Here is a 27,818-nt window from a genome sequence, read left to right as displayed (position 1 = left end):
GGAGTGGATCATCAGATAGCGGTCAAAGTTATCCTTAGAGGAATAAGGATATGTCTCTCGATTATGGAGGTGATAAAGAGTTCGGCGTAAAGGGTTACGTTGATGCAAGCTTTAACACCTATCCGAATGACTCTAAGTAGCAAACCGGATACGTATAGTGGAGCAACCATTTGGAATAGCTCCAAGTGGAGCGTGGAAGTAGCATTTACAATATGACATAGAGAATTGCGAAGTACATATGGATCTGAATGTTACAGATCCGTTGACTAAAACCTCTCTCACAAGCAGAACATGATCAAACCCCAGAACTCATTGAGTCTTAATCACATGATGATGTGAACTAGTTTAATGACACTAGTAAACTCTTTGGATGTTGGTCACATGGTGATGTGACTTGTCAGTGTTAATCACATGGTGATGTGAACTAGATTATTGACTCTAGTGCAAGTGGGAGACTGTTGGAAATATGCCCTAGAGGCAATAATAAAAGTGTTATTATTATATTTCTTTGTTCATGATAATAGTCTTTTATTCATGCTATAACTGTATTATCCGGAAATTGTAATACACGTGTGAATACATAGACCACAATATGTCCCTAGTGAGCCTCTAGTTGACTAGCTTGTTGTGATCAATAGATAGTCATGGTTTCCTGGCTATGGACATTGGATGTCATTGATAACGGGATCACATCATTAGGAGAATGATGTGATGGACAAGACCCAATCCTAAGCCTAGCACAAAGATCGTGTAGTTCGTATGCTAAAGCTTTTCTAATGTCAAGTATCTTTTCCTTAGACCATGAGATTGTGCAACTCCCGGATACCGTAGGAATGCTTTGGGTGTACCAAACGTCACAACGTAACTGGGTGGCTATAAAGGTGCATTACAGGTATCTCCGAAAGTGTCTGTTGGGTTGGCACGAAACGAGACTTGGATTTGTCACTCCGTGTAAACGGAGAGGTATCTCTAGGCCCACTCGGTAGGACATCATCATAATGTGCACAATATGACCAAGGGTTTGATCACGGGATGATGTGTTACGGAACGATTAAAGAGACTTGCCGGTAACGAGATTGAACAAGGTATCGGTATACCGACGATCGAATCTCGGGCAAGTAAAATACCGCTAGACAAAGGGAATTGTATACGGGATCGATTGAGTCCTTGACATCGTGGTTCATCCGATGAGATCATCGTGGAACATGTGGGAGCCAACATGGGTATCCAGATCCCGCTGTTGGTTATTGACCGGAGAACGTCTCGGTCATGACTACATGTCTCCCGAACCCGTAGGGTCTACACACTTAAGGTTCGATGACGCTAGGGTTATAAAGGAAGTTTGTATGTGGTTACCGAATGTTGTTCGGAGTCCCGGATGAGATCCCGGATGTCACGAGGAGTTCCGGAATGGTCCGGAGGTAAAGATTTATATATGGGAAGTCCTATTTTGGTCGTCGGAAAAGTTTCGCACTTTATCGGTATTGTACCGGGAGTGCCGAAAGGGGTCCGGGGGTCCACCGGGGGGGTCCACCTGCCCCGGGGGGCCATATGGGCTGTAGGGGGTGCGCCTTGGCCTATATGGGCCAAGGGCACTAGCCCCAAGAGGCCCATGCGCCAAGGAAACTTGGGGAGGGAAGAGTCCTCAAGGGGGAAGGCACCTCCGAGGTGCCTTGGGGAGGATGGACTCCTCCCCCCCCCCTTGGCCGCACCCCTTCCTTGGAGGAAGGGGCAAGGCTGCGCCTCCCCCCTCTCCCTTGCCCCTATATAAAGGGAGGGGAGGGAAGGGCAGCCGCACCTGAAGCCCTGGCGCCTCCCTCCCTCCCGTGACACCTCCTCCCCTCCCGCAGGTGCTTGGCGAAGCCCTGCAGGATTGCCACGCTCCTCCACCACCACCACGCCGTTGTGCTACTGCTGGATGGAGTCTTCCTCAACCTCTCCCTCTCTCCTTGCTGGATCAAGGCGTGGGAGACGTCACCGGGCTGTACGTGTGTTGAACGCGGAGGTGCCGTCCGTTCGGCACTAGGATCTCCGGTGATTTGGATCACGACGAGTACGACTCCTTCAACCCCGTTCTCTTGAACGCTTCCGCTTAGCGATCTACAAGGGTATGTAGATGCACTCTCCTTCCCCTCGTTGCTGGTTTCTCCATAGATAGATCTTGGTGACACGTAGGAAAATTTTGAATTTCTGCTACGTTCTCCAACAATAGCACTATGGGTGGAATAGAATATGATGATGGGGATTGTGTGGAGAAGACAAAAAAAGAGAAAGTCTCACATTGACGAGGATAATCAATGGGCTATGGAGATGCCCATCAATTGATGTCAACATGAGGAGTAGGGATTGCCATGCAACGGATGCACTAGAGCTATAAATGAATGCTCAACAAAAGAAAACTAGTGGGTGTGCATCCAACTTGCTTGCTCACAAAGACCTAGGGCATCTGAGGAAGCCCATCGTAGGAATATACAAGCCAAGTTCTATAATGAAAATTTTCCACTAGTATGAAAAAGACAACTTATGAGACTCACTAAATGAAAAACATGGTGCTACTTTGAAGCACAATATATGAGACTCACTACATGAAGAACAAGGTGCTACTTTGAAGCACAAGTGTGGAAAAAGAGATAGTAACATTGCCCTTTTTATTTTTTTTATTTTTTTTCTTTTCTTTATTTTTCTTTTTTTTGGGCCTTTCTTTTTTTTTCTTTTGGCCTTTCTTCTTTTTTTCTTTTTCTTTTCTTTGGGCAATGTTCTAATAATGATGATCATCACACTTTCATTGATTACAACATATGAATTACAACTCGAAACTAGAACAAGATATGACTCTATATGAATGCCTCCGGCAGTGTACCGGGATGGTGCAATGAATCAAGAGTGACATGTATGAAAAATAATGCATGGTGGCTTTGCCACAAATACGATGTCAACTACATGATCATGCAATGGCAATATGACAAAAGTAAAGTATGTCATGATGAACGGAACAATGGAAAGTTGCATGGCAATATATCTCGGAATGGCTATGGAAATGCCATAATAGGTAGGTATGGTGGCTGTTTTGAGGAAGATATAATGAGGTTTATGTGTGGTAGAGCGTATCGTATCACGGGGTTTGGATGCACAGGCGAAGTTTGCACCAACTCTCAAGGTGAGAAAGGGCAATGCACAGTACCGAAGAGGCTAGCAAAGGTGGAATGGTAAAAGTGTGTATAATCCATGGACTCAACATTAGTCAAAAGAACTCATATACTTATTGCAAAAATTTAGAAGTCATCAAAAATCAAGTACTACGCGCATGCTCCTAGGGGGATAGATTGGTAGGAAAAGACCATCGCTCTTCCCCGACCGCCACTCATAAGGATGCACAAGCCAGGTACACTTCATGTTTCAAATTTGTTACGCAACTTTAACCATACGTGCATGCTACGGGACTTTCTAACTTCAACACAAGCATTCTTTGAATTCATAATCACCCAACTAGCATGACTTTAATATCACTACCTCCATATCTCAAAACAATTATCAAGTATCAAGTTGATCATAGCATCCAATTCACTTCCTATGATAGTTTTTATTATACCCAACTTGGATGCTCATCATTCTAGGACCAACTTTATGATAATAGCAAATACCATGCTGTTCTAAAAGACTCTCAAAATAATATAAGTGAAGCATGAGAGACTATCAATTTCTTCAAAATTAAGACACCACCGTGCTCTAAAAGATATAAGTGAAGCACTAGAGCAAAAACTATCAAGCTCAAAAGATATAAGTGAAGCAGCACATAGAGTATTCTAGCAAATTCTAATCAAATAGGCTTCTCACAAAAAGGTGTGTACAGCAAGGATGATTGTGGTAAACTAAAAAGCAAAGACTAATATAATACACGACGCTCCAAGCAAAACACATATCATGTGGCAAATAAAAATATAGCTCCAAGTAAAGTTACCAATGAACGAAGACGAAAGAGGGGATGCCTTCCCGTGGCATCCCCAAGCTTAGGATTTTGGCTATACTTGAATATCTTGGGGTGCCTTAGGCATCCCCAAGCTTAGGCTCTTGCCACCCTTTATTCCATAGTCCATAAAAGCTTTACCCAAAACTTGAAAACTTCACAACACAAAACTCAACAGGAAATCGTATAAGCTCCGTTAGTGAAAGAAAACAAAACCACCACATAAGGTACTGCAATGAACTCATTATTTATTTATTTTGGTGTTAAACCTACTTTATTCAAACTTCCTTATGGTTTATAAACTAATTTACTAGCCATAGATGCATTGAAATAAGCAAACAACACATGAAAAACAGAATCTGTCAAAAACAGAACAGTCTGTAGCAATCTGTAACTAACGCAAACTTCTGGAACTCCAAACATCCTACAAAAATAGGACGTACTGGAAAATTTGTTTATTGATCATCAGCAAAAAGAATCAATGCAAAAGCACGTTTCTGTGATTTATTGAATTTTTTCTCATGAGCGCAAAGTTTCTGTTTTTCAGCAGAATAAAATCAACTATCATCATAGTTTATCCTATAGGTTTTACTTGGCACAAACACTAACTAAAAGATAAAAACACATCTAAACAGAGAGTAGATGCAAGATTTATTGAATAACAGCAAGGAAAAATATTGGGTTGCCTCCCAACAAGCGCTATCATTTAATGCCCCTAGCTATGCATTGATAATTTTAATGATGCTCACATGAAGGACAAGAATTGAAGCACAAAGAGAGCATCATGAAACACGTGACAAACACATATAAGTCTAACATACTTCCTATTAATAGGCATATTATAAGAAAACAAATTTGCAAGGCAAGCAAAAACTAGCTTATGCAAGGAAGAAGAAAGAGATGATAGCAATCTCAACATGACGAGAGGTAATTTAATAAGATAAAAATTTCTATGACCATATTTTCCTCTCTCATAATAATTACATGTAGGATCATAGGAAAATTCAACAAAATAGCTATCACAAAACATATTCTCAACATGATCCACATGCATGCAAAGTTGACACTGTTCCAAGATAGTGGGGTTAACATTAACTAAAGTCATGACCTTTCCGAACCCACTTTTACCAAAAATATCATAAGATTGAACATACTCCAAATATGTGGGATCTAAAGTTGACACTCTTACAAACCCACTTTCAATATTATTGCAAACACTATTATCAATCTCATATTCATCATGGGGCTTAAATAAATTTTCAAGGTTATAAGAAGAATCACCCCAATCATGATCATTGAAACAAGTAGTAGACATAGAGAAACTAGCATCCCCAAGCTTAGGGTTTTGCATATTATTAGCACAATTGACATCAAGAGAATTTATAGGAAAATCAATGCAATCATGCTTATTATTCAAGGAGTTATCGTGAATCTGTTCATAAATTTCTTCATCATAATTTTCAGATTCGCAAATTTTGAGCAAAGGTTCATAAAGATAATCTAGTGCACAAAACTCACTAGCAATTGGTTCATCATAATTGGATATCTTAAAAAGATTAGCAAGCGGATGAGGATCCATAGATCTTAGGTTCTCTGTTTAGCTATAAATAAGCATCTATTCCAACCAAACGAGCAAACGAAAGGGCAAGCAAAAGAGAGAAGAGAAGATTGAGAAAGAGAGGGCGAATAAAACGGCAAGGGTGAAGTGGGGGAGAGGAAAACGAGTGGCAAATGGAAAATAATGTAAATGCGAGGGAGATGAGTTTGTGATGGGTACTTGGTATGTCTTGACTTAAGCGAAGACCTCCCCGGCAACGGCGCCAGAAATCCTTCTTGCTACGTCTTGAGCTAGCGTTGGTTTTCCCTGAAGAGGAGAGGGTGATGCAGCAAGTGTAGCGTAAGTATTTCCCTCAGTTTTGAGAACCAAGGTATCAATCTAGTAGGAGGCTCCTCAAAAGTCCCACGCACCTACACAAACAAACTGAGAACTCGCAACCAACGCAATAAAGGGGTTGTCAATCCCTTCACGGCCACTTGCGAAAGTGAGATCTAATAAAGATAGTATGATAAGATAAATATATATTTGGTATTTTATAATATAGATGCAAAAGGTAAAGATGCAAATAAAGGTAGATTGAAAGCAAATATGATAAGAGATAGACCCGGGGGCCATAGGTTTCACTAGAGGCTTCTCTCGAGATAGCATAAGTATTATGGCGGGTGCACAAATTACTGTTGAGCAATTGATAGAAAAGCGCATAGTTATGAGATTATCTAGGCATGATCGTGTATATGGGCATCACGTCCATAACAAGTAGACCGACTCCTGCCTGCATCTACTACTATTACTCCACACATCGACTGACTCCTACCTGCATCTAGAGTATTAAGTTCATAAGAACAGAGTAACGCATTAAGCAAGATGACATGATGTAGAGGGATAAACTCATGCAATATGATATAAACCCCATCTTGTTATCCTCGATGGCAACAATATAATACGTGTCTTGCAACCCTTTCTGTCACTGGGTAAGAACACCGCAAGATTGAACCCAAAGCTAAGCACTTCTCCCATGGCAAGAAAGACCAATCTAGTAGGCCAAACCAAACTGATAATTCGAAGAGACTTGCAAAGATAACTCAATTATACATAAAAGAATTCAGAGAAGATTCAAATATTATTCATAGATAAACTTGATCATAAACCCACAATTCATCGGATCTCGACAAACACACCGCAAAAAGAGATTACATCGAATAGATCTCCACAAGAGAGGGGGAGAACATTGTATTGAGATCCAAAAAGAGAGAAGAAGCCATCTAGCTAATAACTATGGACCCGTAGGTCTGTGGTAAACTACTCACAACTCATCGGAGGGGCAAGGGTGTTGATGTAGAATCCCTCCATGGTCGATTCCCCCTCCGGCAGAGTGCCGGCGAAGGCTCCAAGATGAGATCTCGCGGATACATAAGGCTACGGTGGTGGAAATTGTGTTTCGTGGTGCTCCTGGATGTTTTCGGGGTACGTAGGTATATATAGGAGGAAGAAGTACGTCGGTGGCCGCCCGAGGGGCCCACGAGACAGGGGGCGCGCCCTACAGGGGGGCACGGCCCCCTATCTCGTGGGGTCCTCGGGAGCTTCTTGACTTGCACTCCAAGCTCTCCGGATCACGTTTGTTCCAAAAATCACGCCCCGAAGGTTTCATTCCGTTTGGACTCCGTTTGATATTCCTTTTCTTCGAAATACTGAAATAGACAAAAAAACAGCAATACGGGCTGGGCCTCCGGTTAGTAGGTTAGTCCCAAAAATGATATAAATGTGTAAAATAAAGCCCATAAACATCCAGAAAGGGGTAATATAATAGCATGGAACAATAAAAAATTATAGATACGTTGGAGACATATCAATCAAATTTTTTTTCTTTTCTTTTTTTTATTTTTTTGGGCCTTTTTTGGCCTTTCTTCTTTTTTTTTCTTTTTTCTTTGGGCAATGTTCTAATAATGATGATCATCACACTTTCATTGATTACAACATATGAATTACAACTCGAATCTAGAACAAGATATGACTCTATATGAATGCCTCCGGCGGTGTACCGGGATGGTGCAATGAATCAAGAGTGACATGTATGAAAAATAATGCATGGTGTCTTTGCCACAAATACGATGTCAACTACATGATCATGCAATGGCAATATGACAAAAGTAAAGTATGTCATGATGAACGGAACGGTGGAAAGTTGCATGGCAATATATCTCGGAATGGCTATGGAAATGCCGTAATAGGTAGGTATGGTGGCTGTTTTGAGGAAGATATAAGGAGGTTTATGTGTGATAGAGCGTATCGTATCACGGGGTTTGGATGCACCGGCGAAGTTTGCACCAACTCTCAAGGTGAGAAAGGTCAATGCACGGTACCGAAGAGGCTAGCAAAGGTGGAAAGGTAAAAGTGCGTATAATCCATGGACTCAACATTAATCAAAAGAACTCATATACTTATTGCAAAAATTTAGAAGTCATCAAAAATCAAGTACTACGCACATGCTCCTAGGGGGATAGATTGGTAGGAAATGACCATCGCTCGTCCCCGACCACCACTCATAAAGATGCACAAGCCAGGTACACTTCATGTTTCAAATTTCCGGCTCAGTGTCTCTTTCAGCCTGTTGACGACCCATAAATTAGTTGGGCCATTTGTAGTCGGACCTGAGTTTTGGCCTTTTAGCGACCCATTTAAGTGTTGGGCCAATTACCGGCCATGTGTGCCTTTCGGCCTGTTAACGGACCATAAATGAGTTGGGCCATTTGTAGTCGGACCTTAGTTTTGGCCTTTTAATGGCCCATGCCCTTCATGGTCCAATACCAGCCCGGTTTCTCTTTCGGCCTGCTAAAGGCCCACAACACAGTTGGGCCATTTACAATACGACCTGACTTTCGGCCTCTTAGCGGCCCATGCTCTTCATGGTCCAGTACAAGCCCGCTGTCTCTTTCGGCCTGCTAAAGGCCTACATTATAGTTGGGCCATATGTAGCCCTAACTTAGTAACGGCCTGTTAACGGCCCGTGAAATCAATTGGGCCCACCTGTTGCCCGCTTCGATGTCAGCCTATTAACGACCCGGGAGGTAAGAGGCCGACCATTAACTTTCGGCCTAGTAACGGCCCATTAACTTAATGGGCCCACTAAAGTTCGTACATGTATTTAGGCCAAATTAGATAATTTGAGCCCATTACGACGAGCAATTATGCATAGGATCAAAACTGATCAAGTAAAGGTACGGCATACAGGGAATAACATTGCTCATCCAGCATATATTACAGGAAATTACATCCACTGGGCAATCAAAGATTGATGCCAGTGCAAATAAATGAGCAGAACCTAACCATCTACAACGTCACAATCTGCAACCTCAGCACAAATGACTCCCATAAGCATGTGGGCAAGTTCTTGCTGCTTTGCTACACTGTTTCTAAAAACATTGATCAGTTATTGTGTCGCACGACTCTGCACCTCTGATTCATCGACCATTTCCATCATTGCTTCAGCCATTAATTGGTTCACAAACATACATTTATTCTGTTGCATTCGAGATAGAGGATACTGAACAGATTCAGATGGCGATTTTGGCAGGCTTGTATTATTGATAGTGGAGAGTGTCTCGACCACTGCATCATAACATAAATTAGGAGGGGAACCAAACAGATTAATCATGAGTTATTGCCATATTACCTGGCCTAGATTTATTGGAAAGAAACAATGGGGTTGCCTTGCTGTTTTCAGAGTTTGTCTTCTTATCTTCAGCAGCCTGCACCAAATTAACACACTAGCATTGCTATCATTGGCCAAGTCAGATAATAGGAAAGCAACATTGACACAACAAATGTTTGGGCAACTAGCCTACACCAAATTAACACAATATGGCACAGCTATCATCAGCCAGGTAAGGTAATACGAAAGCAACATTGACACAATCAATGAATGGGCAACCAAAGAAGCACTACAATTCAATAATGTGCGTGATATGAGATAGTACACTCATGTAGCTCACTATGCAAAACTACCAGGCAGTTTTCCTTACAAAAATCAACATTGGCGCCACATTTTGCTACAACTAGTTTTAGATCAGATAAAGGTTAGATTCACGCCGATTAACAAAATACACGCTGATGTAAAAATATAGTGATATACAACAGGTACTTACATCAGCATTGGAGCACAGAGAATTCCAGCAAGATATTTTCCTCGAATACGATCCCAATGGAGTAAGTCTTCTATCGTTTAACCTTATTTTCTAAAAGAGAGATGGGTAAGAAACATGTATAAAATATGATCAGAATGCTATAAAATTTCATGATGCGAGGATACACACACGCTTCTTAGAATGGAGTTGACATTCTTTTGCTGGACTGGAGCGGACTAGTTCTTTGGCCACTGGAATCTGCTTAATATCAGTGGGAGTTGGGTTTCTCTGTGCTGGAGCAGTATCTATGAAAAATGGAGTTGGTTTATTATCTCCTGGCGTTTGGATCTTTTGCAAAGACCTGGTTTGTAACCCTTCAGATTCTAACATAGCCGTCTTCCCCTTGCATGCCTTATATAGAAGAATGGTGCTTCAGTTATAAAACATGCTACAACAGAGATGTAATAGGTACTGAAGAATAGAAAGGCATGACATATTGACATGTATTCGCTCCATCCAAAAATAAATGGATGGGTCTAGGCGTATTTCAATTCTAGATACATCCAGTTTTATCCATTTCTGTGACATGTAATCCGAACAGAGGAAGTATGATGTAAGAGCTAGGGATACGATAGGACAACACAGTAAAAAACACACTGAAAACCCACTACAGAACCAAAGTATTCAAACCCACTGATATGAGATAGTACACTCATGCAACTCATGATGCAAAACTACCAGGCAGTTTTCCTTACAAAAAACAACATTGTGGCCTTTAATCATACATTTTGCTACAACTAAATTTAGATCAGATAAAGGTTGGATTCACGCCGATTAACAAAATACATGCTGATGTAAAAATATAGTGATATACAACAGGTACTTACATCTGCATTGGAGCACAGAGAATTCCTGCAAGAATCTTTCCTCACATACAATACCAGCGCAGAAATTCTTCTATCTATTAAGCTTATTTTCTAAAAGAGAGATGGGTAAGAAACATGTAGAAAATATGATCATCATGCTATAAAATTTCATGATGCAAGGATACGCACACGCTTCTTAGAATGGAGTTGACATATTTTTGCTGGACTGGAGCGGACTAGTTCTTTGGCCACTGGAATCTGCTTATTATCAGTAGGAGTTGGGTTTCTCTGTGCTGGAGTAGTATCATAAAAACTGGAGTTGGTTTATTATCTCCTGGCGTTTGGATCTTTTGCAAAGGCCTTGTTTGTAACCCTTCAGATTCTAACATAGTCATCTTCCCCTTGCATGCCTTGTATAGAAGAATGGTGCTTTAATTATAAAACATGCTACGACAGAGAGATGGAATAGGTACTGAAGAATAGAAAGGCATGGCATATTGACATGTATTCCCTCCATCCAGAAATAAATGGATGGGTCTAGACATATTTCAGTTCTAGATACATCCTTTTTATCCATTTCGGCAACATGTAATCCGGACGGAGGGAGTATGGTGTAAGAGCTAGGGATACGACAGGACAACACAACAAAAAAACACTAGTTGAATGTAAAATTGTATGCTAGCGGAATACGTATAAAAAACTAAGGCAACATACACGTGTATGATTGAGAAACTAAGATGGCATTGCAATAGAGCACTAGAACATCACTTCAATGTAAAAAAACATGGTATGGTAGACAAATGAAGTACATACCGATGAATAACAATGCATAAGATATTCAGAAGCATGATGTCCAAATTGAGCAGATGGCATTACGATAGAGTAGAATGACAGTACTTGAATTTGAAAACATGTTATCATGAATGGAATAGGTACTAAAAAACAGGAAGGCATGACATATTTACATGCATGATCAGCATGCTAAGCACATGGCATTGCAACAGAGTAGATACACTCCAGGACATTATATGCATGGTGTACCCATATCACAGGCCAAGTTAGAGCAAGGACCTTGTGGGGTTAAGAGGATTCATCATCTTTCTGCAAGTCTTCTGAAGAACTGCCTTTACATGTTCCATCATATTGGGTATCATTGACATCAAGTTTATTGGCCTTTACATTGCTCCGTGAGGTTCTTGTGGATATATCAGTGTGTGCAATTATATCTGACATGCATGGAAGACAACTAGTAGTTAGATTTATGTAATGAGTGCCTGTAGGAGATGACATAAATAGTAGGACTAGGGTTAACTAGCAGCAACAGGTCTCATAAACTAAAGGGAGAACACAGATGAAAGCTATAGAATATGTATCATTTGTACTCGAGATTAACTAGATGGCACACAAAGTATTAAAGAACAACATAGGTAATACTAGAAGTGGTATAATACTATAATCGCCAGCCTGTGGGATAGCATTGGCTGATGGATGATAACTATGGAACAATGTTACCTAAAGAACAAGTATCTTAGCTGAATTATGGAACAACATGAACTCCTGAACAAGACCCGTAAGAGATCAGCATGAATATACAGTGAAATGTGATAATCTATTTTCCATGCTTAGATGAATAACAAAGCCATAAATGTTGCACACAAGTAAGATGAGGGTACAACCTATCTGGCCGCCATCGATAGGAGTGAGCATCATGTGCTGACTTGTCGATGGCCCTGCAGTTGTTGTGGAATTCCATGTCGGGCATGCGCATTCGATGCAGGGAACTGTTGAGTGGGGACTATAGCTCCGTTCTGGTGTATGCTTCCCTTGTTGGAGCAGCTGCGGTGAGTCGGATGACGGTGTGTCTGAAGATGCAGATAGCGCATAATGTTAAGAACGACATATCTCTTTGATATGAAGAAATACACTAAGAGATCAACAACAAGGTACGAGAGTGGTCACACGTCTGTTGACTGAAGACTAAATTGGGGTCACACGATTTTATTTTATTTTGGTACTGTCCGATCTATGCCGGATGGCTTGATGGCCGTCTTGTGCCTCCCGGCTGACACTGTTCGGAATCTTCCTCGAAGAGCCAGTGACCAACGACAGAGCAACCTGCCTCCACTGTCTGTGGCCCCGGCCAACACCCCGCTCCCCGCCCCACCACACTGCCGTGGTTGCGCCGCCCCCGGGCCAATCCACAAAGACTCCCCGTCATCCAGATCCGGCGGTGGCAATACCTTAAACCCACGCAACTCTAAGATAGCCATCTAAGCGCTTCTTCCGCGGTGAACTTGCGGCCCCGCACCCTTACATTAGACACCAGCCAACCGGCAGCCTAGGAGCTCCGCCGCCTCGAGGGGTGCGGCTTCCCATTTGGAATCAATTGGCCCAGAATAAAAATTCAGACAACTAACGCCTGAATAAAGTGATTTGAGATGAGGGTGCGACCTATCTGGCAGCATGGTGAAGTAGGCAGGTCCAGCTTCCGAGTCGGTGAGGCCAGCGCGGTTGCGGTGGCGACCGACGGCAAGGAAATAGCGATGTCGCGACGGTCAACGGCTACGAGGAAGCATCACCGGGACTCTAGACGGATCCGAAGTTGGAGCCGCTCCGGTGCCGTGAACAACGGCGAGGGTGTCGGCTCCGGTACGGTTCACGTGGCCATCATCGAGGCAACTCCAGTAGCACGGAGTAAGAGGCACATGGCCCAATGCACGACGGCAAATGGACAGCGTCTCCGGCATTAGGGAGGAGGGCGGATGTGAAATTGGTGCGGTGGGGGCGCCATGGAGGAGGGGCTGAGGTTTCGCGGCTCGGGAGCTGGGAGCTTCCCGGGGAGAAGGTGATTTGGCGCCCACGAGATATGAATGGGGGGGAATTGGGAGGGGAGTGGAAACATGTCTTACGGACGCATTTGTCTGAAATGTGAGGGGGGGTTACAGTTCTACCCCTGGCTTTAGGCTTCTCGGCTTGGATCTGTGTACTGAGGGTCAGGGATAGTAGAGTAACTTTGCTTCTCCCCAAATAGTGGGCGGGAGTGATTTCGGGCGAGGAGGACGTGTTTTGAAATATAGTGGGCGCGAGCGATTTCGGGTGAGGAGAGTGTGTTCTGAAATAGTGGGCGTGAGCTATTTCGGGCGAGGAGAGCGTATTTTGCCGACCATGGTTTATGAATTATTTGGCACATGTCATTTCGGCCGAGGAGAAGGCGCGCTTGGATGAAGTTACGAACCTACCCTCGATGTACAACGGGCCAATTGATGTGTGTCCCACATAGGATGGTAATTTCACGTCTCCCATTTATTTACTCGGGCAAATTCCACCGAGCAGGGGATGTTTAACGGTTCGTTCAAATTTTGGGAGAACGAGCATCCACGTCTACCTTACTAAGTCGATTCGAATCAAATTTTGAAATATTAGCTTTTCACTTCTTTTTTAGACGGAGAGATGATGCTCGGGAGTAATGTGTTTTTACATGCTCGTTGCTAGCGATTTACTATATGACAAATAGTTGACCCACTCAAAAACGCGAATCAAACCCAAAATAAAATATCTCGATTCAATGAAATAGCTCGTTCACTAGGTCAAAATAGTGAACTAAATCCAAAATTGAACACCTCAATCGAGTAGCATGTTGTACAGTATTATAGTACTAAATGAACATGTTGAAAGTCAAATTAATGAACTTGTTTGATATACGCATATATCCGTTCATGTGTGGATTGTAGACAACATGTTCTCCAATTTAAATATTTGAATGCAGGTTTATATCAAAACATGGTTTATATCAGTCTTTGATGCATAAAACGCGACCTCCCCCTCTCTCGGACTCCTGTTCTCTCTCTCTCTCTCTCTCCGACAATCTTCAATTCTGTCGCACGCATCCGACACAAAAACCTTGTTGGTCCCTCTCCCTTTCTCTCCATCTCTCTCTCTCTCTCTTTTGTGTGTGTGTATGTGGGGGGGGTCTTTCTAGTTCACATGCATATATACTCCATCTATAGGTCTCTCTCACACACTATGTATGACACGCTAGCTAGTCCAAGCTATATATCTTGGGTGCACTCATCGTACGCACACAAATTCCTTGGCTCATTGTCCGTAACTCTCTCACGCACCACTCTGTCGTCTCGGAGCTCTTCCCCCTCTCTCTCAAACTCTCTATCTACCTGGGTCACACATACACATGCATATCTCACTCGCACTCGATGGGCCCATCTAAAACTCTATCAGGTTGCAAATATTTGTTCTTTGTGTGCAGGTACCGTTTACATAGTGTTACTTGGTTCTCCTACTGGATTGATACCTTGGTTTCATAACTGAGGGAAATACCTACCGTAGTTGTGCTGCAGAGCTAGTGAAATAGATCATGATAAGGTACATGAGTAACCTAAATGGTTGTATCGCAATTTTATTTCTCCTCATGCTCTTCGCCTTCCCCTTTCCATAGATCTCTTTCGATTTGTTCGCATTGGCTCCTCCCTCTCCCTCCGACCATCATTTGGCCACTCTGAATTGACCCGTAGTTGTCTTGCCGCCGTTAGTCTCTCCGAAGAGAAAATCCCTAGGCCTCCTTTGATTCAAATAAATTTATAAGATTTTGAAGGATTTGGATCCCGAAACTTTCCTATGTTGGTATTTTGGTTCATAGAATTAGAATCCTTAGGATTTATTCCCTAGCATTCGTTTGCACTATATTTTAGAGGATTTTTTTCACCCACTTATACAACTGGTAGAATTCCTCTATTTTTTCATAATCCTGGTTTCATGTATTTGCGAATCATAGCTGCCCTTTAGATTTCCCTACCAGTATTCCATCCATTTCCTTTTATTTTGCATCTTTAGTCGAACTTTATAAAGTTTGGCCAAAATTATAGTTAAACATACCAACATCTACATTAGAAAACTTAATTTCATGATGCTTCTAATGACATTGAATTGACATTGTGAATCTTGATACTTTTTCATAATTTTAGTCAAAGTTGATGAAGTTTGACTTAAGCCAAAACCTATATGGTGAGTTAAAAGAAATGGAGGGAGTAAAAAAACCGAGGGATTGAATGATTTGCCTCACTTCACAAGGGGTTTAATGATTTGCCTCTTGATTGTCTTAATGACAGTGGCTCCGGGCCCCACCCGGCAGCCTCTCGGGGGGGGGGGGAGCAAATGATCAAATGGAGGAATAAAGTGGGGCAAACGATCCAATTTCTCTAAAAGAATCCAAATGATAACGCCCACACGTGTGGCAGTTTTGCAACTCGCCCATACGCGTGGATCACCGTCCAGTCGAGTTTGCACGAATATGGACACATTGAGGCAGAATTTGCGTGCCACGTAGGACGGGGATAGTGTGTGGGCATTGGAGAGTTTGCCCACACGCCCCGCAGCGCGCGATTTGCCAGCTGCGCTGTGTGGGTGAACTAGTTTCTGCCCACACATCCACTATCATGTCCACGCGCGTGCGGGTGAACTGCTTTTCGCCCACACGACACTCGTACGTTGTTGGATGCCAACTGCAGTTATGCGTACGTGGCAACTAGATAACCACACATGGCAACTATGGTTCGTTGCTAAACGGCAACTGCAGTTACGCGTACGTGACAATCAGATAAACACAAATGACAACTGTAATTAGCCATACATGGCAACTATGATTGGACCACACGTGACAATTAGGTAAACCCACATGACAACTACTGTTTGATCATATGTGGTAAGTAGTTAATCACACACGGCAACTATGGTTTGGTTACACGCGGCAACTACTATAAATTAGACATGACAACTATAGTTAACCAGAACAGATAGAGTTGTCATACTTTTACAAATACATTTGCCATCTCGAATAACTACATCTGTCATCCTGGATGACAACTAAATTGTTATCCCGCGGGTACCTAATGTAGCTGCGCTAGGACATGTGGGCATTTTTGCTTCATACCACTCGTAGGGTGAAGATAAGTAGTACTTGTTGGACGTGTGACACGAAGTAACTACGCCCACACGTATGAACAATTTTAATGTTCGTCCACGCACAGCCCGGGTGGGCTGTCTCTTGCTCGAGCCACACACGGTGTGTGTGCGCGCATATCTAAGGACCAGTTCCCCCAACTTTTTCTATAAACCGCTTCCCTTATTCATTGGGGCTTCTGAACTAGTCATGGTTAATTAATTTAGAAGCCTCAATAAATTTTTTTAAATATGTACATCGCCCCACAGTAGAAAGTTGCAAACTCCCAAGTTAACATTCTGAAATGTTTGCTGTATCATTTCCATTTCTATGTTGAAGTCATCTCACACATTATAGTAAGAAGCTATTGATAGCAACACATTCTGTCAAGCATTCATAGTCTTTAGTGCACTGCATTGATTATGGTATGATCTCTGAGAGTTCTGCAAATGATTGCTACAAACCTATTGTGTTTGATTAGGTTCAGATTTGGATGTCCATATATATCTGCCTCCAGATTTGCATAAAACCGCCGATATGTCATGCTAATTATTTGGATTAATAGCAAGATGTTTACATGAATTTTTATTCTGGTTGAAGTATTACAATCTACTCCTTCCGTCCGGAAATACTTGTCATCAAAATGGATGAAAGGGGATGTATCTAGACGTATTTTAGTTCTAGATACATCTCTTTTTATTCATTTTGGTGACAAGTATTGTCGGACGGAGGGAGTACATTTATGTACATCTCTCTTATTTTTCGCAAATAAACCTTCCATTGCATTGTTCTACTCAAAGGGATGCTGAGAGCAATGACCAGCTTTGTTTTACTCATCTGCTTGATCCGAGCACTATAATGCCTTTTCCCAGGCTATTACGACTTGTCGATGACTTATTTTGTTTTTGTTTGTTGTTAAGTTGATTTATTTGTAAGGATAGATTATGCATCATGTGTTTGGATTACTGAAGACTTACTGATATGGCAAAAGGAAAATTTGTTTTTTCTTTTGTCTGCAGTAGATCCGAGGTATTTTACACAGTATCCTATCCGTCCAGGGCCTCCAGGCTCACCTCAAAGCCTCATGTATCCTCCTGGCGTTTTCTCGCATCAACGACCAGTGGTAATTCATGGCGTTTCTGATCCTGTGGCTGCGACCAGACCACCTGTCCCACCTGTTGCTCCAGCAGATATACCACAATTTAATGTATACATAGGCAAAATTGCGTCAACAGTGGACAAAGATTTTATTCTTTCTCTTCTCGAGGTATTGTTATTTTTGCTTCTTATGAACTTATAGTATACCTCTGTTTGTAAAATGATCTCTTAATACCGTATCACTAGAATTAAGTTGTTGTTCAAACTGTTCTTGTTAAACCTATTGTCTTCTGGTGAAGCAGATTATAGGATATTTATTATGAATACAAGGTAGTTTATTGGAGAGTTTACAAGGAAAGGTTGTGAGGCATTAAACCACATCTTCTTTGGGTTGAGGGTGTAGATAATAGTGTGTACGTATGTGCCTCTTTTTTGCTACAGGTCTGTGGACCTGTAAAAAGTTGGAAGCCAGTCACAAATCCCATAGATGGAACTCCTACTGCATTTGGCTTTTGTGAGTTTGAGTCTGCTGAAAGCAGTCTTCGTGCAAGGCGGTTGCTCAACAAACTGAGTGTTGATGGCCAAGAACTGGTGGTATGCACGTCATTTATGCTTGCAACTTTTGTATACTAATAAATGTAGACTAAGATGTACTGTTTCCTACAAAAGTGGTACCCTAGTTAGAGATGCTATTTTCAGAGTGGACATATATATTATGACTTTTTAGTACATGACATACCTCATTTTGTTGGATTGTCGACTACAACATTTTGAAAAGTATCTTGCTAATACTAGTAGACATGCAAAAAAAAAGAATTGGAGATAATAGGCCTACAACCATGGTGGCTTGGGGGATTTGGGGGGAGCGGTGGAGAGGTGGCATGGTGCGCCTCTCTATAGGTCTGACTGGTAGACCTGGCAGCACGTGGAGAGAAAATTTCATCATGTGGATCCTAATGGTATTTTCGTTAGTTTACATGTCTTGGGGGTGCACCTTTCTAGAGGCAGATGAAGGGCAGGTGGGCCCATGCGGCAGTGAGTGGAGAGGATTCTGCCATGTGAGATCTAGAGGTATTTCTGTTATTTTACGTAGCCTGGGGTTATTGCGCCTTTCTAGAGGCAGGAATGATGACAGAGCTTGCGCGACAATGAGCAGTGAGACGCTTCCACCATGCGGGGCCTATTCTTTTGGGGTTGATTTTATGCCGCACTGACTGTGAAACGGACGGAGGGAGCATAAGTGGCCTTAATGGAAGAGTGACATTCAGGTAATTCACGTAAAAGTGAGCACACAAGCTGGATTGGCTTTGATAGTAGTGGCATTGGCATAAAGTTTTCTTTAAATAATTAAAAGTGAAGGATGGATGAATCCTTGCATTCTCCCCTTAAGTATTGGGAGTCATATATGTATATTTGTGTGTGTTACAAAAGTAGGGTTGGATTGGAATTGATAAGGATCCCCATTCTTCTGTAGTAGTTTTTTGTTATAAAAATCATAGTGTAGAACATATATAATATTCCCTCCGTCCGGAAATACTTGTCGGAGGAATGGATGTATCTAGACGCATTTTAGTTTTAGATGCATCCATTTATATCCATTTCCGCGACAAGTATTTTCGGACGGAGGGAGTACTTGGAAGTTCCTGATAATATTTGAGAAACCATTTTGGTAATTCTGAGTGATTAATTTCAGCAATTTATCTATGCAAGAAAGTTAACCTTGTTTAGGTATCCATTTGGCAGCTGGGAGCCTAGGAATAATCCCACTATTGTAAATTGCTTACTTTCAATGCTATCATCATGCTTCAAAAGCAACTCTGATCTTATATGAAGCCAATAACATAGGAGAACATGCATTTCGAGAATTCCGGTTTTTTCCTTTGATTTTTTTGTTTGCAAGTTTTGTATGAACAATGTTTTTTTTTCTTTCTTTGTGAAGCTTATCTGTTATGTTCCACCTCCCCCCCTGGGTTCTCAATCTAGTGGAATGCTTAATTTCATTTTGTTTGCAAGTTTGCTTCAGCATATCTTTTTTTCATTCTTTGTCAAGCTTTCATTTGTAATGTTTTGCCCACTCGGGTTCTCAATCTAGTGAAGTGCTTATTTGTCTTATCTATGCTTGTTTTGTTTTTGAAATTAGCTTAATGTCAATCAATCCACCAGAGATTACCTTCAGAAACACGGAGATAGAACTTTAGAAGAGAAGGCCAGTGAAGCTGATAAGGATGCTATTCAAAAGATACGCAGTATGATTATAGAGAGATTGAAGAGTAAACTTCCAGGTTCACCAATTCCGCCAGTTCAGGTATCTACCAGTGCCAGTATTCTCGAAAGTAAAGCTGTTGGTTTCCAAGGTCGGAAAGAGAGAGAAGTGACTGCAGCTAGAAAGTCTTCTTTGCAAATTGATGCGGTACAGTGTTTTCTAAAATAATTGTTGTGTAGATCATATAATACACTCAAAGTTCTGATAATATTCGAGAAACCATCTTGGTATTTATGAATTATTGATTACAGCGAGTTGTCCATAAAAGGAAGTTATCCATGTAAAATTGCTTACCGTTAATGTTATGTGTCAAAATCAACTGTGACCTTGCAGTTTTCATTATGACTTCTATGCACTTCTCTCTTTATGAAGAATTGAAACTGTTAGATAGCGTTCCATTTATTTATGGATGAACCTAATGGCCTAGGAGTACATGCATTTGAAAAGAAAGCCTTTTCATTTCCGTTTTGCCTTTTGCTTCATTTGCAAATTTTCCTGAGCATTTTTTAATTCTTTGTCAAGCTTTCATTTGCAATGGTTTTTTCCGCGGGTTCTCAATCTAGTCAAATATTTATTTTGCTCTCATATATGCTTATCTTTTGGTTTATACAGCTTAATGTCAATGCAGCCACATATCTTGAGAAATATGGTCAGAGTACTACAGAAGAGAAGGCCAATGAAGCTGATAAGGATGCAATGCAAAAGATACACAGTACGGTTGAAGAAAGAATGAAGAGTAAATGTCCAGGTTCACCAATTCTGCCAGTTCAGGTGTCTGCCAGTCCTCCTTTATCACTGAGCGGTCATTTAGGGGCCTTAGCTGGTGATCCGGGTTGTTTCCCTCTCGACGATGAAGTTGTTGATGAGAATAGCGATGTTGATTCCAGAAGTATTGCACTAGAGAGGAAAATCAGGAGACAATGCGAAAAAGAGGACCATTTAAGGGAAAGGATAGCTGTGGGTTTGCAATGTTGGAAAGATAGAGAAGTGACTGCAGCTGGAAAGTCCTCTCTGCAAATTGATGGGGCATCGACAATGTATGCCCCTATGGAGTGTGAATCTACAGTTGAACATGAGACGAAAAGTCAGCACAGGGCAAGTGAGTTTTTTTTCCCGTTAATTTACAAAATCTTCTCCATATTCTAGTTATCTTGAATTTGCTTCATTGGACAGTAGATGGGTTTCATAAGAGCAACGGCAAAGTGCGCATTGTGTTTGCACCAGGCCTACTCTCATATGAACAGATCAGCAATGCAGGAGAGAAAAAAGTGGGTTATGAATTGGAAGCTACATCCAAGTCAGGGGACAATAAAACTTTGGATGCAAACCAGTTGCTTGATACTGTCCATAAGTAGAAGGAAGAGCTAAAACAGTTGCTTGCTACTGTCCCTAAGACGAAGGAAGAGCTATTTTCCCATGATATCAATTGGGCAATTTATGACAAGGTGAAACAGCATTAACCACCTTCTCCATTTTCAGTTACTGTACTTGAAAAAAAATGTTTTGTGTACGTGGAACCGGTCAATTTGTTGTCTTTGTGGACCATGCATGTTTAACTCCAGCTCATTCAGTATTTATGACATGAAATAAGTTTATCTTCCTGCAGCATGGATTGCATGAGAGAATGAGGCCTTGGATTTCAAGGAAGTTGACGGAAATTTTCGACGCGGAGTTGCCAGAGTTTGTGGACTACGTTGTCAAAACCATGAAAGAACATGTGAGTGCACCCAGAATGGTGGAGCTCTTTTTATCTCTGTTGGATGATGACACGGAGAGGTTTGTCGTCTTGATGTGGAGGAAACTGATATTTGAAATCAAGAGAGTCGAAACAGAACTAGAACGAACGAGGCCATGCCAGGTTTGTTCTTCTCTTTAAAAAAAAACTTCATCTGGTAAACGCACGTGAATCGAATCCGTGTCGATTCTCTTGTAATGTTTTCCAGTTTTAGGCTCCTGCTGTTGACATGAATAGACAATAAAGTAGTACATACTCCGTTTCTAAACATAAGTCTTTTTTAGAGATTCAATACGGACAACATATGGGTGTATATAGTCATATTTTAGAGTGCAGATTCACTCATTTTTCATCGTATGTAGTCCATATTAGAATCTCTAGAAAAGACTTATATTTAGAAGCGGAGTATGTACTTCCGAGGCAATGTCCTTTGCGTTGTTCAAATACGTACATACATGGTTGAATTACTGATGTTGTGTATGTGGCGCTGCCTGTCACAGTGCGCTGCTGCTCAAGGTGGTGGGTAGATTGGAAGAGGTTTGCTCCTCTGAGCTGCCGCAGCGGCTGATTTGTACATACATGTTGCAGTCGAGCAGTCGGTTTGGGCAATGTTTGCGTTCCTGCTCTTGGCTGTCATTTGGTTGGTTGAACTTTTGACGCTATCTTGGACTTGGACCTGTACTGAACTCGGTGAATGTATGGAGACTTGCCATGCTGACAGTAGCAAAAAGCATATTGGCAGTGCCAGTTTTTCTTATCTTGTAAAAATAGTTAAGTGAGACTTGAGTATCTTTCGGCGTTTTTTCATCCATGTGGGAGTTGATTGTACTACCTCCATCTCAAAATATCTCAAAATGTTTTTGTAGGCTAGTGAGGTCTCTTATATTTCGAGGCGGAGGTAGTAGTTGCGTGAAACGAAAGGAGGCTTCCATAAAAGCATAACTCTGGTGATGTGAGATTTGTGTCCTGGGTCCATGTTTGGTTGGACAACTCCATGATGGCGACACGGATCGATCTGGAGTATATCACGCCTGGTCTGTGTCACGTTACGAATGCACGTCATTTCTGGGATCGTTTTAGGTTACTTTGCTTGCCTGATGGGATTGGGATTCCCTGATAGCAACTACAGGAACCACCTCCCTTTCTTTCTTTCTTTCTTTCTTTCTTTCCCTGTGAAGATACGATGGAACAACCCCACCATTGCCATTGCTCCGGTCGACACGATGCAGTTTACATGTTCCTTGCTGTCGCGTCCAACCAAGACAAACTTTTCTCAAGTTGCGACGAAGAAGTAACGAACACCAACGGCCCTGGCCTGGCTTGGCTTTGCAAGCAAGAAGAAGCGATGCCGAGGGGAGGGGGCCATCGCCATGATTCATTTCATTTGGTTCCTTGCTCTCCCAAGCTTCTCTGGAAGGAAGGAAACACGTTTCGGTGATGCTGTGGTGAACCTTCCCGGCGGGACAAATGCTTGCTTCCCGCGCTCTTCTTCAACTCAACTCAATCAATCACCTGCCCCGTGCCCATCCTTGCAAGTTGCAAGGCTAACAATAATAGCATAGCACACTTGGGGACTTATTCATGTGCGGAAACGCAACTACTCCATCATATCACATCAGCTTCCAGTGAGCCCGCCATCAAACCAGCTCACGTCAAAGTCGGGCAGGGGGCGTCCGTCCAGGTTCTGATAATAAGGTACGTGCATTTAGGGTGGTTCTTCTCCGTGTTCTTATCCCCAAAGTACGGAATAGTACCATATATGTATATGCATAACCAAACAAGTTGTTATCGACGTTTTGTATAAGCAATGCCAATTGGTAAAGGAAAATTATCTTTCTTTCCTTGCAATATCTGCCCCCATGTTCATGCCGCGTTTTCTTCTTCTTCCTATGCATGCCTTAGCCGTTAATCATCCCATCGCGGTCGGTGTCGGGTCAATCTCACCTTCACGTTTGTCTACGCGCAGGAAGGAACGTGGACGCCGGACGGACGCGCTCCGGACGCCGGACACAAACTAAAGTCTTCTTCTATGCAGACAAAAATGAAATGAGGAAAAAAACCTAATTTGTGTTCACGCCAGCCCGGACAAAATTTATTTTTATACAAAAAAAAACAGCCTGGAAAATACAGTACCATTTTATTCGACGGATCAGATCAAGCCAAAATCGAGATCTGTATATAAAAAGGAGGACGGACTCGGCGATGCGGAAGTGGAAGAAGAAGCTGGGCCACACCTTCTCCCGCTTCGTCTCCTCCAAACACCCATTCAACCTCGCCAAGCCCAAGCCCACCCCGCCGCCGCCACCACCTCCCCCACCACCGCCGCATTCATCTCACCCGATCCCGCCCCCGCCGCAGCCGGCCATGCCGCCGCACGGACGACGCCCCGCGCCGCCGTCCCCGGCGGGCCACGTCTTCCCGCAGGCGGCGTCCACGGTGCTGCCCGACCCGGTCCGCTTCTTCGCGCCGGGCCTGCTCTCCGCGCCGCTCCCCACCAACTGCTTCTTCCAGAACTTCACGCTCAAGAACGGGGACCAGCCCGAGTACATCCACCCCTACTCCGTCCGCTCCGCCGGGGCCGGGCTCACCGTCTGCTACCCGGCGCGCAGCCACTCCCCGACCTTCGACATCCAGACCTTCGCCGCCGACCTCACCGTCTCGTCCCCGTCCGACGCCGCCGCCGCCGGGCAGCCGCACCGCGTCGTCGCCTTCGACGACCTCTCCGTCACCCTGGACTTCTCCCCGTCGCTCCGCGCCTTCCTCGTCCGCGGCTGCCCCTTCGTCACCGTCGCCACCGCCGAGGCCGCCGGCCCCGTCGACGTCTCCGTCGCCTCCGTCCACGCCTTCCTCGAGGCCGCGCCCTGCGACGACGCGCGCACCAAGTGGCGCCTCCGCATGAACAGCGGCCAGACCTTCCTCCTCTACGCCTCCGCGCCGATCAGCCTGTCGCAGTCCAGCGTCACGCAGCTCGCGGCGCCGGGGTTCTCCGGCGTCATCCGGATCGCCTACCTGCCGGACCCGGCCATGGAGGCGGTCCTCGACCAGTACAGCCGCTGCTACCCGACGGCCGGGGAGGCCGCGCTGAACAGGCCCTTCTGCATCGACTACACATGGCGCAAGCAGGGGTGGGGGGATCTGCTCATGCTCGCCAACCCGCTCCACCTCCGGCTGCTCTCCGACGACTGCTCCGTTCGGGTGCTCGACGACTTCAAGTACCGGAGCATCGACGGGGACCTGGTCGGCGTCGTCGGCGACTCCTGGGTTCTGAAGACCGACCCCTTGTCCCCAACATGGCATTCCACCCGGGGCGTCAACGACGACGGGGTCGACGAGGTCGTGGCCGCGCTGCGCAAGGACGTTGACAGCCTTGCTTCCAGCCCCATCACCACCACCTCCTCCTACTTCTACGGCAAGGCCATTGCCAGGGCGGCGAGACTGGCGTTGATCGCCGAGGAGGTCGGGTGCCCCGACGTCATCCCCGCCGTGCATCGGTTCTTGAAGGCCACCGTCACGCCGTGGCTGGACGGCAGCTTCCAGGGGAATGGCTTCCTGTATGATCCCAAATGGGGCGGCCTTGTCACCAAGCAGGGGCTGCAGGACTCCGGCGCAGACTTTGGCTTCGGGATCTACAACGATCACCACTACCATTTGGGCTACTTCCTGTATGCCATTGCTGTGCTTGCCAAGATCGATCCATCCTGGGGAAGGAAGTTCATGTCCCAGGCCTACTCCATGGTTGCCGATTTCATGACATTGTCCCGCAAGTGCGGTGCGAGCTACACCAGGCTCAGGACTTTCGATCTCTGGAAGCTGCATTCCTGGGCTGGAGGACTGACGGAGTTCGGTGATGGGCGCAACCAGGAGAGCACGAGCGAGGCTGTTAACGCTTACTACTCTGCTGCGCTCCTTGGACTGAGCTATGGTGACACACACCTCGTCTCTGTTGGCGCGACGCTTACAGCGTTTGAGATGCTGGCGGCGCAGACATGGTGGCATGTCCGGGAAGGAGAAGGGATCTACGAGGATGACTTCAGCAGCAACAACCGCGTCGTCGGCGTCCTGTGGGCGAACAAGAGGGACAGTGGGCTCTGGTTCGCGCCACCGGAGTGGAAGGAATGCAGGCTGGGGATCCAGCTTCTGCCGCTCCTGCCGATCACCGAGGCCCTCTTCCCGGACGTTGGGTTCGTCAAGGACCTGGTGAGCTGGACCACGCCGGCCTTGGCGAGGGACGGTGTCGGAGAAGGGTGGAAGGGCTTCGTGTACGCGCTGGAGGGGGTCTACGACAAGGAGTCGGCATTGGCCAAGACCAGGGCACTGGCATCACACGACGACGGTAACACACTGACAAACCTTCTGTGGTGGCTCCATAGCCGCGGCAATGTCGACAACACAGTTGTCGGATCCGGCAGGTGCTGCTGGTACCGCCAGTACGGCCATTGATGGCGCTGAGTACAAGTTTCTGGGGAGGTGGAATGCTCTGCAGGTATGTCATGTGTACCTGCAAGTGAAAATGCCCGGGTCTCAGATTGTGAGTGTTGCTGGTTCGGTGTAAGATACAGAGTGGTTGTTCATTGTACTTTAAACATCAGTACATCACGAATTCACAATGTTATAGTGCTTTCTTATTTGAATAAATCAAGTTGGTGTCACAGTCAATTCATCCGGAGGTTACATTGTGTTCAAAAGTTCCAGTTTACTACTGCTGTGTTCAATCTATGCTTACCCTGTCGATACCCGGTGTTGCATTTCTGGGTATAATAGAATGATTCCACATCAGACAACCGGGATATAACGTATAATTGTTCAACAGAACACAACACGTTGTTGTTTTGTTGGTCACATGATACAACCGATAAACAAAGGAAGCCACTGCTGATATGTTCTGACTTTAGCTGAATACTCTTCCAAACGAAAAGTGAATCGGGAAGGCCTCATCTTGTGTAAGATGTGTAGCTTAAAATCCACAATTAGGTAGGAGCTATTAGTACCACAATTGCTGGTTACAGAAGATAAAAATTCACCAGCTTGAAAGAGTAATTGGATAAACGCCACTTCAGCTCCGTTGATCAGCAAAATCCCATGCCTTTTGCTCCATTGCAACGCGGGCATAAATATATTCTCGTGGTGCAACATCAATCATGTCCGTCAATCTAGAATAGGTTACATTCACCGTATTCTAGATTTTGATAAGATTTAATTTGATTTGAGTACGGGTAGGGGAAGGCAAGGAAAATTTTGATTTAATTGGGGTTTTTGGTAAGATTTGATTTGATTTGGATATGGGTAGGGGAAGACAAGGAAATTTCTAATTGTGTTGAGATTTTGGTAAGAATTGATTTTATTTGATTTGATTGAGTTAATGCATGGCGTGGTTCTGGAAAGTACCGATTTTGTTTTGATTATTTCAAGTAACTCTATTTACGTTGGTTTTATTTTGTGGGGCATCTGTTGAGATTACAAAAAACCCCGAAAGAAAACCAAAGTGGAGGGGGAGGCCAGAGCCCAGAGGTGTGGGAAGGAAAAAACCGAGGGAGGAGGTGGAGGTGACGCTACCTACTCCCCTTTAATAGTACTCCCTCTGTACAACTTACACTTATTTTGGGATGGAGAGAGTAGAAAATAGTAAAGATTATAAATATTCCATGGCAAAATGCTGATATCTTCTCCCTCTACCTTCTTTCTCCATGCTTTACCTTCTCAGACATCTTCCATTGCTGCCGCTACCATGTTCTGACCATGCGCAAAGTTTTGAATTATGAGAGATGAAACAAATTCCGAAATTTGAACTTCATAATTTATTTTCGAAACCCAGAGTTCCTCTATTTACAATTTTAGATGCTCAGAAGTGAACTCAAAGCATCAACCTACGGATTATACAGATTGTAAGTATGTAGTGTAATTTCTTTGACTTGCCTACTCGAATTTTGAAATGTATACATTAGGCCATCGATCAGTCTTTGCAAAAGGACTGACTCGAGTTGTATGCAGATTCATGGTGCAGACAAATCTTTGCCAAGCATTGCTCGTTTCAACTTTTCATCGCCATTGTTATTGCTTCTACCCTGTTCCTGTTGTGCTTTTCTTTCCACAGTGATCAACAACTGAACTCGCTGTTGTCTTGGTCGTTTGTGCTGGACTGAAAAAGAAAACATCTCCTGACTGAAGCACGAGCATCGGAAGAAGCTGCTGTAGGTTTGACAATCTTGGAACACAGCGTGTATATATTGTTGCACGCACTCGGAAGCTTTACAGGGTAGGAT

The 27,818-nt window shown here is 43.8% G+C and overlaps 1 protein-coding gene and 1 pseudogene across 1 annotated transcript; both read left to right on the top strand.

Annotated features, from left to right (window-relative positions):
- Positions 1 to 16,697: 16,697 nt before the first annotated feature.
- Positions 16,698 to 22,367, top strand: LOC123111853 (RNA-binding protein 25-like; annotated as a pseudogene).
- Positions 22,368 to 22,998: 631 nt separating this feature from the next.
- On the top strand, positions 22,999 to 26,214 carry LOC123111852 (probable endo-1,3(4)-beta-glucanase ARB_01444). The gene is made up of 2 exons (XM_044532735.1): positions 22,999 to 23,253; positions 23,525 to 26,214. Exon 2 carries the CDS (start codon positions 23,761 to 23,763, stop codon positions 25,996 to 25,998), a length of 2,238 nt encoding a protein of 745 aa, XP_044388670.1. The 5' UTR covers positions 22,999 to 23,253; positions 23,525 to 23,760; the 3' UTR covers positions 25,999 to 26,214.
- The last annotated feature ends 1,604 nt before the right edge of the window (positions 26,215 to 27,818 follow it).

Source organism: Triticum aestivum, chromosome 5B (genome assembly GCF_018294505.1).
Source record: "Triticum aestivum cultivar Chinese Spring chromosome 5B, IWGSC CS RefSeq v2.1, whole genome shotgun sequence".
Lineage (NCBI taxonomy): Eukaryota > Viridiplantae > Streptophyta > Magnoliopsida > Poales > Poaceae > Triticum > Triticum aestivum.
The sequence above is the reverse complement of the archived record's forward strand: the minus strand, read 5'-3'. Positions and strand labels throughout refer to the sequence as shown.